A 13,401-nucleotide genomic window follows, 5' to 3' on the forward strand; every position below is an offset into this window, starting at 1 on the left:
TATGTATCCTTTCTTGAGATACAATATACTGTGGTCTTTTATGTTTACAAAGTGGATTTGGAGTTATTTGTGGTTTCTTATATTCAAATGTTATCTTGTAGCAGTTAATAATTGATCTCCTCTGTCATGCATCTGCATGTATATAATTCGACACAATATTGTTCGAAAGTCTTGTTATATTGTTTCCTTTCAATATGTCTCGTAAGGTCTACGACAGAAGTCAGGAATGGACTGATGAAAATCGCCTTCCTTCCATGACGTCGACACCGAGCGCTGTACAAGATGCGCAAGAGGTAATTTTTTTAAACAGTGGCTTTTAAAAAAAATAACCCTCCGTCGTACGCCAAAACGTCCAAGATCGTGTTACATTATTTTGAATCGGCATATTCTTTGTGGGGTGTCGCCTTGTCGAAGTAATAGGTTACATTTTAAAAAGTTTAAATTCTCTGTCAGGTTCTTCAACTCTTTATACTGGCAAGATTCGCACCCTTTTAACTCTAACTATTGGTTTTCTGATTTAGCAAAGCAGCACAAAAAGTCAAGCTTACATTAATATCGTTGCATTCAGTAATTTACTTTTAGTGTTCTGCCATTCTACCTGAAAGGAAAAGTGGTTGCTTCGACACTGTTATTTGTTATTTTAAACTTGATTCGAACGCTTTGTTGAAGTCCGTGTGAAGATATTTTTGTGCAAATCTGTGATAAATGTCCGGACACTATGGTCAATTTTCATACTCAGGCGGGGTTGAATTCAAACCTTAAGGGGATTTTCTACCAAGGGGGTTTCGTACACTCCAAAGCAGGAATTAAAGAGCTTTAAATTCTAGGACGAGAACGACCACGCGAGTACGAGATTTTGTCATAGAACAACAGTGAGCGCCCGCAAGCCAGCGTCATTTTGGCAGGAAAAGCGTTAGTACGAGATGTCGTCGTGTCAAAAGAAGTGAACAACTTATTAGTAGTTTTGGCATTTTTCGATCAAGAAAGGCTCAGTTACCAGCAATAAGAATATCTGAGGAACCTATATGCTGCTAACAAAGAGTAAGATTAATCGTCCGGGTTATAAATTTTCTAAGTATTTTCGCCAAAAAAAAAAACGGCAGTCAAATCTCGTACTCGTTCTCGTCCTCGTCCTAGAATATAAAGGTCCCCATTATTGCTATTTCCGAAAAAAAACTTTAAAGGGCTTTTTTTTGGCGAAATTTAGCTAAATTCAGCGACTGGGAACTGGCAACCGAATCAAGGAAACGTATAAAAGTAACCACGGAGAACATTGAGGAAGTTTTGAACAAAACTACAAAAGGAGGCAGGGTGGGCAAAATTGAAGGAGATTAAAATGGATTGCAATTGATGTTTTCAAACTGTTCAGGCTAATAGTTTTTCAAAGTTCATCTCTGTGGATTGTAACTGTAATTATGTATGCTGGACAGACAGTTTTTTATTTGGGTTTAAAAGTAATTTCTGGGTTAACGTTTAAGGGCCCATGTCACGTGAATATTCAATTATTTTTCATTTTTTATCTTTTTCCAGGTCATTGACCTCGTCGAGTATAAAGCTGAAGATGACGATGATTGTTACGAATTACAAAATATCTTGTCAGACCCTCATGTCGCAGTAAGTGAAAATCAATTGGCCGAAGCGGAAAATACCATAATACTCTTTGTTTGTCCATCTAAATTTTGACTTAGCATTGTTTTTGTTTTCTCTTGGGACCGTTGTAAGTCCTAAGAGAAACAGGAAACAATGCTTATTCAAAACTTGGGCGGACAAACGAAGAGTATTATGGTATTTTCCGCTTTGGCCAATAGGTGGTTTTCACGTGACATCATCGCATCTATGTTGGTGGACGAAACCAAATGATCTGTAATTAGTTTCTTTTGCTTGTCCACCAGCAATTGTACATTGCAGCATTGTTATCTGTGTCTCTAAAGATTTGTCGCAAACCACCTACACAAGTTCAAGCTTTTTTTTTTATTCAGTAAGGACACGCGACATCAAAGGTTTCTCAGCCCACGAGACCTAAAGTGACCGCATGATCTTTTGTCTGTTATAATGAACTTTTTCGAAATTTTTAGACAACGTGTGAATGTTTTCAAAAAGGTTACAAGTAAGAATTAGTCAAAATGCACGTACAATTCAGCTTATGATATACCTGAGGAAAAGCCTTACCTTTTTCTTCAGCTTTAGTATAACTAATTCTCTGATAATTCAAGATGGCCGGCGCGACCTTTCACAGTAAAGGAAAGACGGACGTCGTAAAATGATTCGTCCGTGGCGATAAGACTGAGAATTCCAAAACTAAGGTAGATCAACAGCGTCTTAAAAATTTTACGCACTGATTTCTTTGTATTGCATAAATGTCACAGAATGCTGTATACGAGTCCGAATTTACTCTTATAAGATCCAAATGAAGTTAAAGGGAACCTCCACTTCGACAAAAAATAACTTTAAATCACAGGAAATAACTGTTACAGTCAAATCAATTTAAAATATTTTCAAAGAAAGCCTTTAGGTGCGGTTACACTCAACGTGGTAAATGCCATTTCCCATGGTAAATTATCCCACGGTGCCTCACACTTGGGTTTTAGTATACCGTGTTAACTAGGGGTCACACGTTACGAAGATTACCGAGGTAAAACGAAATCTCACGCAATTCATTGGCGGGAAATTTAATCACAACTCCATCAGCATAGCGATTGGCTCTTGTACCTCGGGCATCAAAACACCCTTCCAACTTCCCACGTTAAATGTCATGGGCGCTTCCACTGATCTTTTTGACGTATCCATGGATATTTAACACGGGAAATTTACCTCGGGAAGCATCGGTCACACTACTAAATACAGTTTCCCGTGGTAAAAAGGCAATTTACCACGGTAAAAGTGCCCCGTGTAACCGCACCTTTTGTATCCGAAAGAAATAACTTTTAGAATCGCCTCTTTTTGTTTTCCAATTTTGCGGGCGCAGCCATCTTGAATAACTGTGACGTGTTACGGTTGCCTTGTGGTCATTTGTGTCAGAACAATAGGGCAACCGTAACACGTCACAGTTATTCAAGATGGTGGCGCCCGCGAAATTTGAAAAGTGAACAGAAGCGATTTTAAAATTCACTTTTCCTGATATAAACACTTTTTTAAAAAGAAATTTCGAACAAATTTGTTTGTAAGCATTATTTCCTTCGGTTTAAACTTATTCTGTAGTAAGAGGTTCCCTTTAAGGTCACTAATCCTTGTGCAGCGCATATAAGTGGTTCCTGTTTTTTCACCAGGCGTTGTTACAAGCGCATGACGAAGTATTAAAGAACGCGTCGGGCGAGGAGGTGAATACGCACCAACCAGAGAGCAGCACGGCGTATAACGGCAGACAAACGGAGGATTCCGTTGGAGATCGACCAGAAAAACTAACGCGAGTGCGACTTGTACAGTTCCATAAACAGCTCAATGAGCCTATGGTAAGTAAGTGGTCTGTACGTACAATCGTGCGCTTATTGCGGACCAGTCTTCTGTAGAGTGAACGTTCTTGTGAAAGCGGGGCCAGCTTGCTCATAACGGTACAGGATCGGAGCTTGCGTTCAATACTTCACTTCTTCACTAGGTTGCGCTGAGGCGGATGTCTTGCGTGACAAGACGTCATTTTCTCCTTGTTTCTTGTTCGTAGGGCATCACCTTAAAACTAAATGAAGAAGGAAGATGTATTGTAGCAAGAATTATGCATGGTGGAATGATCCACAGACAAGGTACGTTTTAATATTTCTTTCTTTGAAAGGGGGCGAGAAAGTCAGGTTTGCTTCTTCACGTTCGCTTGACATGCCAAGGTATTGATCTGCGCATGCGCGGAACATCATCGGCATTACGGGAGTATTTTCCAGGATTGAAGGTTCCTCAACTTGACAATTTGAAATTATTAAACAATGATGTGTGGTGAAAATTAGAAAAAGAGCTGTTGGTTTCTTAGAATTTTACGGTGAAATTTTCTGTAACAAAGTGTACCACAAGTTCAGGGAGGACAAGGCGTATAAATACACTTTCTCGACAGATAATTAGTTGCCTTAAACTAATGAGTAAGGAAAATAACGATCTGGGTGACGCCAGATCTTGTGGCTAGTGTCACTTTAAATTTTTGCCGGGGTTGCAGGCTGCCCTCGGGTGACCCGCTTACTTCTGCGGGATGCCCGTGTTGAAGCGGCCTCCGCTCACTACCCCACACCTTTCAACAACATCAGTAAACGAATCTATACGGGGAGAAGGTAGTTCTTACGACGGCTGTTATGTCTGACTCGTTAAACAGTTGACCTTTAGAAATATCCCATGACTATTCGGGAAATAAAAGGTTGTTAAGACGGAAAACAAGTAACTGGAATAATACGAGTTTGTATTAAGTAATGGTCCGGCTAAGAAGCAGGCAGAAAACAATAGCCCTCGGCAATAGGGTCAATAATTTTGTGGTGCTAATTGGCGCATAGAGCAAAAGCCAAATTTCACCAAGATACAGATAATAGGGGTAGGGAAAAGACAAGGCCTAAAAATGAGGTTTTTTAAAAATTTGTTCTTTTTTCTTTCGGTTTTTTTTGGTATTAGCCAATGAGATGAGCCGATTTAAATGGAATTAACAATTAACTGTTCGCACCTTTTTAATGAGTTTTGCCGTACTCCTTCCTACCTTTTAGCTGGTCCATTACTTAAATTGCTAGCGCACCATTAAATATACATTTCTTTCAAATGCTAGAAATTATTACCCCCGTGTCAGGAGCTTTTCTGCGGAGCATCTGCAAAGGCTAGAGATGGATTTGAAACTTGTAATATAGGCCTTTGTCAGTACACTTTTAAACTAATTCTCTTTCGTTTATTCCAGGCACGCTACATCCGGGTGACGAAATAAGAGAAATTAATGGAATTAATGTGGCGGATAAGTCAGTCGAGAATCTCCAAGCTCTTCTGGTAAGTGTTGTCCTTTCCGTCCGTGCTTAGCGTGCTAAGTTCTGATTGTTTGTCGAATCTTTTGTCTCTTTTGATTGGCTAGAGAAATCACCCTTGTTCTGTTAAAAAAAAAACACGCCAGCAATTTACGTGGGTTTCTGCAAGCATGCAGTAGTTATTAAGGTTACTTTTTTCTTCTTCTTTCCTCTTTCTAGCGCGATGCTAGTGGAAATGTGTCGTTCAAAATAGTTCCCAGTTCAAGAAATATCAATCAAGCTACTGAGGCAAGTTTAGAATAATTAGCTGAAGGAGTTTGTAGGAGATAATTGAGTTAACTGTGCAGCTTTGCATTGTTGTGGTCATTATGTACGCGGGGAAGGGAGGGATGGGTCCTCATTTTTTCGTTCAGGTGTGAAGTGATTTTAACTGTTAAGATCTGTCCTTGCGGAGACTTGATAGTCTCTTGTGGGAGGGCAGTTACCGCCCCGTAATTGCGAAAAGTAACGAGGAGGTTCGACTCATTTCGGGGGCACTTGGGTTTTTGTCCGAATTTGTTCGATAGGAGGCAGCCTGGCCGAGTGATAAGATGGATGAGCAAGGGTCGCCACGGGAAAGTTTCGTTTAGCATCACGTGGAGCCCAACCTTATTCGCGTCCCAATAGGCCATTTCAAAATATCAAGATTCAGCAGCTTGATAGTGAGGTAGAGAGAACAAAAACAATATAAACATTTGAAAGATATTAGCATAGAGTGGTTTTCAATAACCCTTTTCACGGTTAGTTTTTCTCATTTGCATTACAATGTAATCTAACGTGAATGCGAGGCAATTTCGGGTTAAAACTACAAAAAAGCCCGAAATTGCCTCACATACATGCTAGATTATATTGTTATGCAAATGAGAAAACCTACCCGTGAAAAGGGCTATTGAAAAGTAAAAAGTAATTGTTTTGGTTTTGCATTACTTTACTCAGTGATTGGTTCAAAGTTCTCGTGCCATTTTTTCAACCAATCAGAAGTGAAACCAAAACCAATCGTGGCTCGCACGCACGTGCACATTTTCCCTGGGATTGGTCTACTGGATTGTCTCCGTCTTATTCGATTGGCCAAAGTAATTAGTTTGGTTTTGGTTTTACGACACTCGATTGAAACTCGCTCTATCATCCACTCAGTTTACTTTGTCTTTGTCCTCTAAACCTCTCTTTCAAGCTGAATTTTAATGTATCGAAAGTGGTTTATTGTTATATGTCTGTCTTGTACGTGGTGCCATTAACGGGCACACCATATTCCATAAATGGAGTTTCTTTTTTTGATAAACCGCTGAATGTTTCAGGTGTACGTACGGGCGCTGTTTGATTATGATCCGAGAGGAGACGATCTTATCCCGTGTCAACAGGCGGGGTTAACGTTCTTGTGCGGTGATATCATCCAAGTCGTGAGCAAATCTGATCCATATTGGTGGCAGGCTATGAAAATTAATGATTCCAGCCGGTTTGCGGGGCTGACTCCGTCGCCTGAACTACAAGAGTGGTGAGTATTGTTTCTCTCTATTCCTCTACGGTTAAGACCTCCCCGGACCCGTGGCACATGTCTCGTAGCTTTACAGGAGGTGTCTCGCGTCCGTTCGCAATTTCTGTCACGCAGCCCCTCCTTTTTATGCCAAAATCCATCCAAAATACAGTGATAAACTAGTTATAGCTGTCACGAAAGTGCCAACGAGCCAGGCTTGCAACAACAAACATCACGCGGCGTACTCGTGCGGCACTCTCATTGGCTATCGCTACGGTCAACATTTCATCGCTTTGGTCTACATTACAGCTTTTGGTCTCAAATTTGAAGCGCTTCTGAGATTTCGTCCACCTAAAAATCTTCTCGCGGCTCTATAAGCTGCCGCCTCGCCAGGCCTTCTGTCTTCAGACGACCTGACTCGTTGGCAAAAACTGGTTACCCAATTGTGTCTGGTGGCACAAGTAGGTGGGAGCTATAACTTGGATCCGTCGCAAACTTCGCGGCTGGTCTTTCATATACCAGATCTGAAGTCTCCATAAAACAAAAAAGGATAAAGCGAACATAACAATAGCTAATTAGTAAGGCCTAATCTGAATAACATTGGTTCTTTTGTCCTACGCCATTTTAGTCCGGTATATGAAAGTCTACCCCAAGCTTCTGATGGCGCGTACGCGTGTGTGTACACGCGTGTAGACGTGTGTGCGTGTGCTCTAAAATGAGGCTTGGTAGGCTAATTTGCACGTGGACAAAAGAATTATAAATAGGACCGCCATTTATGAATAAGGTCTATACTTTGGGCCGACATCAAGCCACAATACAATGAATACAAATTGTATCCCGTGACATGGGGGTCAACAAATACAGAAACGCTGAACAACTGTTTTGTTCTTTAGGCGTGTGTCTTGTCTTGCGGCCGAGAAGGCCAGGAAGCAAAATGGAGGTGAGTAAAGTAGGAGTGTAGTGTATTTTGAACGTTTTGAGTAAGTTGCGATTTTCTTTTAACTCAAGAGAAATAGTAGTTATTTTCTAGTGAATCTGGTGAAGTTGCAGTTTCTTTCCCGTTATTGTAATAACATTGCGATTATTTCAAGTTGTTGGGCATGGCCGGAAAATGTACATCAACATTGCACGAATGAAACTGGTATGAACGGTGAAGAGAAAATTGAAAATTCATCGTCAGGTGCTCGCGTCCTCCACATAACCTCAAATATTTGATCATGTCACGTCGTTGTCAGGACGAGAACGGCGGAGAAATGTATCAAAATGTAAAACTCACGTGCAGGGTGTGTAGATCCTTTTGTTTCTGTTAATTGAGGCCGCGTTTACACGAACGCGGATTCACGTGGTTTCATGTGGTGCAGGGATGGCGCAGTGGTGAGAGCACTCGCCTCCCACCATTGTGGCCCAGGTTCGATTCCTAGACTCGGCGTCATATGTGGGTTGAGTTTGTTGGTTCTCTACTCTGCACCGAGAGGTTTTTCTCCGTGTACTCCCGTTTTCCCCTCTCCTCAAAAACCAAAATTTGATTTGCGTTAGCTTGTTAATTTCAATTTACAGTGTCCCCGATTAGTGCTCTACGGCGCTAGAAGATTAGACACTTAAATAAAGTTCCTTTCCTTTCCTTTTACATCGACACGGTTTCATGACTTCGAAACCGCGTCAAAATCGATGCAGTTTGAAAGTTTTTCACGGAAACGTTTTCGCCAAAAAATCCAAGTCGTTATGGTATAAGCGACGGCTGCCCTACATGCTAAATTCACTATTTTGAACCGGACAATGCAAATTTCGCGCCAGAATAGTAACCGTATTCAAATCGATGCGGTTTCGCTGTTTACACGACAGATGAAACCGCATCGTTTTGAAAACGCGGTTTCACATCGACACGGTTTCATGACTTCGAAACCGCGTCAAAAATCGATGCGGTGACACGGTTTCGGCAGCAGTCTCGATCGGTGTCGTGTAAACAGAAGATGTAATCGCATCGAAAACGATGCAGCTACCAGTGAAACCGCGTTCCTGTAAACGCTGCGTTAGCCTATTGTTTCATGGCGTTCTCGTAGCCGTCGTCGTCGTCTTTTCTGAAACTCCCTATTGATGGTTTTCATCTGACGTCAGGGCGGCCATGTTGATGTACAGAACAATGCAGTAAAATGTCTTTTGGGAAGTTGACTCTATTATTATGCAAAAACTTGTGTGGCCATTTTCTATTGCTTTGTACACCAACATGGTCGTCTCATCACGTGGATGCAAACCAAGAATTGTAAGTTTGGCTGCTAAAAATTGAAAACCACATTTGAAGGAGCAACAAATTACAAAGCGTTGTCAAATTCACATTTATAGAGCGTGTTTCAATCGAGTGTCGTAAAACCAAAACCAAAGTAATTACTTTGGCCAATCAGAAAGGACGGAGGCAATTCAGTAAACCAATCAAAACTCGAAGTAATTACACGTAGCCGACTCAAAGCGCGGGAAAATGTGCACGCGCGAGCCACGATCGGTTTTGGTTTCACTTCTAATTGGTTGAAAAAGTGGCACGAGAACTTTGAACCAATCACTGAGTGAAGTAATTCAATACCAAAGCACTTCGCTAATTACTTTCGACACTCAGTTGAAACCGCTCTATGCACTTTCAAAACGTATGCCCTTCCCCCATTACGAGGCTTGTTTTTTGCCCCAAGGAGATACAAATTTTTGAATATCAGACAAAAAAGAGCCCCATTTATTTTAACTTATAATATATATGTTTTAGTTAAGTATTTTCCTCTTTGGAATATATCAATGGGCCATTTTCGAAATATCAAATATTCAGCTTGATAGTAAGGCAGTGAGGACAAAAACAATAGAGACACGTTGGAATGATTGTGAAAAAATATCATCCACTTTCCTTTGTCTTTGTCTTCAGAACCTCTCTTTCAAGCAGAATTTAATATATCGAAATATGTGCGTAATCAGCCATTTTTTTTCTTAGACTTCCTGCTTTACCCTGTGTGGAGTCAGTCATTTAAGTTTGTTTCATGTTCTTTTTCTCCCTTTTTTCAGCGACTTGTATTTGGTTCGGCAAGAAAAAGAAAGGTGGCAAGGATAAATACCTCGCTAAACACAATGCCAGTGAGTAAATTGAATAGAAATTTCAATGGCAACTCTTAGGTGTTAAAATCGATCAAAATTTATCATTTGACAATCATTTTGACGAACTCTGTAAAAAGCTCTCTCAGCGAATTGCTGTGCTTAGCAGGATAAAGAGATTTCTGCCTCGAGAACGGCGGATAGCTTACTATAACGCCATAATTAAGCAAACAATGCTGTATGCCTCTACTGTGTGGTCGGCGTGCTCCATTGGGAATTTGCAGAGGGTTGTTCGTCTCCAGAAGCGTTACGCACGCGTTATTCTTGACGCTGACACGCGAGCGAACAATGCTGAATTATTTGAGAAATTAAATTGGCTTCCACTGCAGCTTGAGGTGAAAGCAAACATCTGTACTCAAGTTTACAAACCTATTTATGGACAAAGTCCAAGCTACATGAACGATCTACTGGTATTGAATTCGGGCCTAAATGATAGATGTAGCTGAAATGGATCGTTGAATTTAGTCTGCCCACGTTTCAAATGAGAATCCGAAGAGGGGCGTACATTTGCTTTGAGGGCTGCTAGGCTATGGAATACAATACGAAATTTTCTAAAGAAGATTGAGTGTGTACATAGATTTAAAAAGGCCTTGCAATTGATTTTTATGCATCTTCTTAATTTCTTACTTGTATTTCTTTTTCTCGTTTTCTTCCCATTTAGTATGTTACTTTTGTTTTAATTGTTATCCTATTTTACTGTGGATTTTAATTGTAATTTTCAACTATTGTTAATTGAGGGCCGCGAGTTTGTCAGTTTTTCCTGTTTTGCGTTACTCTTGAAATAGTTTATTATTATTATTATTATTATTATTATTATTATTATTATTATTATTATTATTGCAGTTGGTAAACGTATGGATGCTAAAATAGAACCACATAAGGCGCGCAGTGTAACCTATGCGATCTGAGGGAACTATAAAAAGAAAATTACTGAATTAAAAATAAATAAAATAAATAAATTAGCGATAAAATATAAAAAAATCTTACAGACAATCTAAAGCTCTCTAATACTAAAACTATATTGAGCTCTTATACTATTCCCACGGGGAAAGTCAATTGGCGGTAGCTTTGAAAGTTCTCACTATGTTAAGAGAACTCGAGATGGTAGCCTTCTGCATCCTTCTCAAAACGTCATAGCCCCTTCTGCCAAAGAGCTTCCTCATTGTCAGGTCTGCATCCCTTGACCATCCCCCCAGCGCGTCAATGATGATGTTACATTGTTCAACGTCACAGCCTGGGATACTGTTTCTTTTGCTCAAATCGCAGTGGCCTGTACTTGACCGTCTTCTCCTCGGACTTCTTTTCCCGATGCTCCATCCACGGACAGGACATCTCCACAGCCCACACCTTCTTATTCTTGTGGTCCACAAATCGAGCGTCCACTCTGTTAGCCATGACAATAGTGTGTTCCGCATAAACTGGAACATCCCAAAACGCTAATGCCTCAGATGTCTCATAGACTGGTTTGGGTACTGCACACGAGTACCAGAGAGGGACTGAATCAATTAGCCTCAGATCCCTAGTCATCTCGAAGAAGAGGACTTTCAGTGCTGCGTTGTGTCTTTCTAGATATTTAGACTGGGCCAGAGCAGAGCACCCTGCTAGCACATGCACAAGAGTTTCAGGAGCTTTCCCACACAGTCTACACGCGATGTCACCCTGTGCTGCACCTGTTTTGTGGACTGTATACACCTTAGTGGGCGTAAGCTGCTCGTACAATTCCATTACCCCAGCGATGGTATGGGTAGGAGCACAGGTCCAATCACGCAACCACGCAAAGCATCCACTCTGATTTAACTCACTGTCCTGCCACCTAGCCTGTAAGAACCGTCCATGCCACTTCTCCTCTTTGATCTTCTCTTTCAGCTTCTCCATATCTGCCTTCTTGAGGTGTTCTTTCACCTTTGGCCCTTTAATCTCCGTCTCAGGATCGCTCACATACCGACACGACGGTTGAGGGTACTCCAGAGACAGGCTCATACCCAGTTCCTCGGGAAACTTATGCGCCTCCTTCATCAGCGAAGTGTGTCCCTTCTCTGCTGCCCTCTCTTCGAACTGTTGCACTGCACTCATAGAGGGATCCATGTTCTGACATAGCTTCATTGCCGCCTTGATCTTGGTCAACTTGTATTCGCGCTCAACCGAATGCAAGCCACGTCCTCCTTTCTCTTCTGCCAAGTACATTATCGCAGTCGAGTTTAAGGGATGCTTCCCACCGTTTTCACAGATGATCTTTCTAGCTTCTCTATCGATAACTCGTAATTCTGTGATTGGCCAGTGTTGAGTCCACATCAGATAGATTAGGACTGGCATTGCCTACTGGTTGCTGGCTCTTACTCGATTAATATCTGACAGAGGACTAGACCATATCACTGATAACCTTCTAAGATACACCTTGGCTGCGCACTCAAGGGCCAGCTTATTATGATTATGATTATGATTATTATTATTAATGGCGACTAGTCTCTCTTACGTCACACAATCCTCCTGTCACGCTGGGAAGATTAAGTGCCATTACTTAACGTAGCAAACCTGGGGTGCGTATTTGTCGTGAAGCGGAAGAGAAATGGTCCCGCAAGAAAGAAATTAATGTACAACAACGTACTTCTTTATCATGCCTCCAGTTCTGCAATCTATAGTACTCGTCACATTTTTTGGAACACCCGTCCCCTTTTTCCCCCTGGGTAAACTTCGATCTCGTAACACGATGATTCAAGACCATTCGTTAAGTGTTCCAACTAAATGTATCCGGTATTGTAGCTAACCTGTAGCTGTGTAGCTGTAGCTGTAGCTGTAGCTCCCCCCCCCCCCCTCCCCCTCCCTTTCAGCACACCTTCCCAACCTGCACAACTCACACCTGTGCAAAATCAATTAAACGTCAATCACTTATTTTTGCGTTTTTTCAGTCTTCGATAAGCTTGACCTCGTAACATACGAAGAAGTTATCAAATTGGATTACTTCAAAAGAAAGACTTTGGTTCTTCTAGGTAAGTTGCTAAATAATAGCGCGGATGATAGCACGTCTCTATTTTGGTATTGTACGGAGGGTATCGAAATTCGAGGAATAACATTCTCTCGCACCCATAATTCACTAAGGGATATTTGGTGGGACAGCAGGTTTTTTTAATGGAATTTAACCAATTTTGTTTGCAGGGGCCCGTTTCTCGAACGCCCTGAAAACTTTTCGGGCCCGAAACGGCATTTATGAAACAACGATCTGCTTGTTTTTAAAAACCTGCAGGGGCCGGTTGCTCGAAGCTTAGTTAGCGCTAACCGTCAAAGTTAAGAGATATCGAAACCTGTAGGTTTCCATGGTATAACGCTGGTTAGTGCCAACCATGCTTCCAGCAACCCGGGCCTGGGGCCCGTTTCTCGAAAGTCCCGAAACTTTACGGGTCATTTTCGGGTGTCACAATTCCCTCTGTATCTCAAGAACAGAGAGGATTTAAGTCGTCAAACTTCACAGTCATATTTCTTTTTGTCACCTTGAAAATATGTCAAAAGATGGGTTTTCCAAAGCAAGCTTTTGGCATTTTCACAAATGGCTTTTCGGGCCCGAAAAGTTTTCGGAACTTTTGAGAAACGGGCCCCTGGTCTTTTAACATGTTTTTTAAGGAAACAAACAGAAGAAAATAATTGTGAAGTTTGATGCCTTAAAAGCTCAAGTTTTTAAGATACTGAGGGAAATCTAGCGCCCGAAGATTTCCGGAACTTTTGAGAAAAATGCTAATGTTACTGAGGAGCCCATAGCCGAAAGTCCCGAAACTATACGGGTCATTTTCGGGTGTCACAATTCCTTTTATATCTCAAGAGCAAAGAGGATTTAATTCGTCAAACTTCACAGTTATTTTTCTT

General features: G+C 41.3%; 1 protein-coding gene and 1 non-coding gene across 2 annotated transcripts in view; both read left to right on the forward strand.

Moving 5' to 3' along the window:
• Positions 1–13,401, forward strand: part of LOC138028534 (peripheral plasma membrane protein CASK-like) — a 34,311-nt gene that overhangs the window by 14,278 nt on the left and 6,632 nt on the right. The window contains exons 16-25 of the mRNA XM_068876120.1: positions 207–293; positions 1,531–1,614; positions 3,267–3,449; positions 3,656–3,734; positions 4,850–4,935; positions 5,130–5,198; positions 6,245–6,441; positions 7,314–7,360; positions 9,460–9,528; positions 12,453–12,533. Coding sequence (XP_068732221.1) covers positions 207–293; positions 1,531–1,614; positions 3,267–3,449; positions 3,656–3,734; positions 4,850–4,935; positions 5,130–5,198; positions 6,245–6,441; positions 7,314–7,360; positions 9,460–9,528; positions 12,453–12,533 — 982 coding nt within the window. The remainder of the gene's footprint in view (positions 1–206; positions 294–1,530; positions 1,615–3,266; positions 3,450–3,655; positions 3,735–4,849; positions 4,936–5,129; positions 5,199–6,244; positions 6,442–7,313; positions 7,361–9,459; positions 9,529–12,452; positions 12,534–13,401) is intronic.
• On the forward strand, positions 4,042–4,191 carry LOC138031059 (U12 minor spliceosomal RNA). Its single transcript, XR_011128160.1, has one exon. It is a non-coding gene; the product is annotated as a U12 minor spliceosomal RNA (small nuclear RNA).

This window comes from Montipora capricornis, chromosome 13 (genome assembly GCF_036669925.1).
Source record: "Montipora capricornis isolate CH-2021 chromosome 13, ASM3666992v2, whole genome shotgun sequence".
In the NCBI taxonomy this organism is placed as follows: domain Eukaryota; kingdom Metazoa; phylum Cnidaria; class Anthozoa; order Scleractinia; family Acroporidae; genus Montipora; species Montipora capricornis.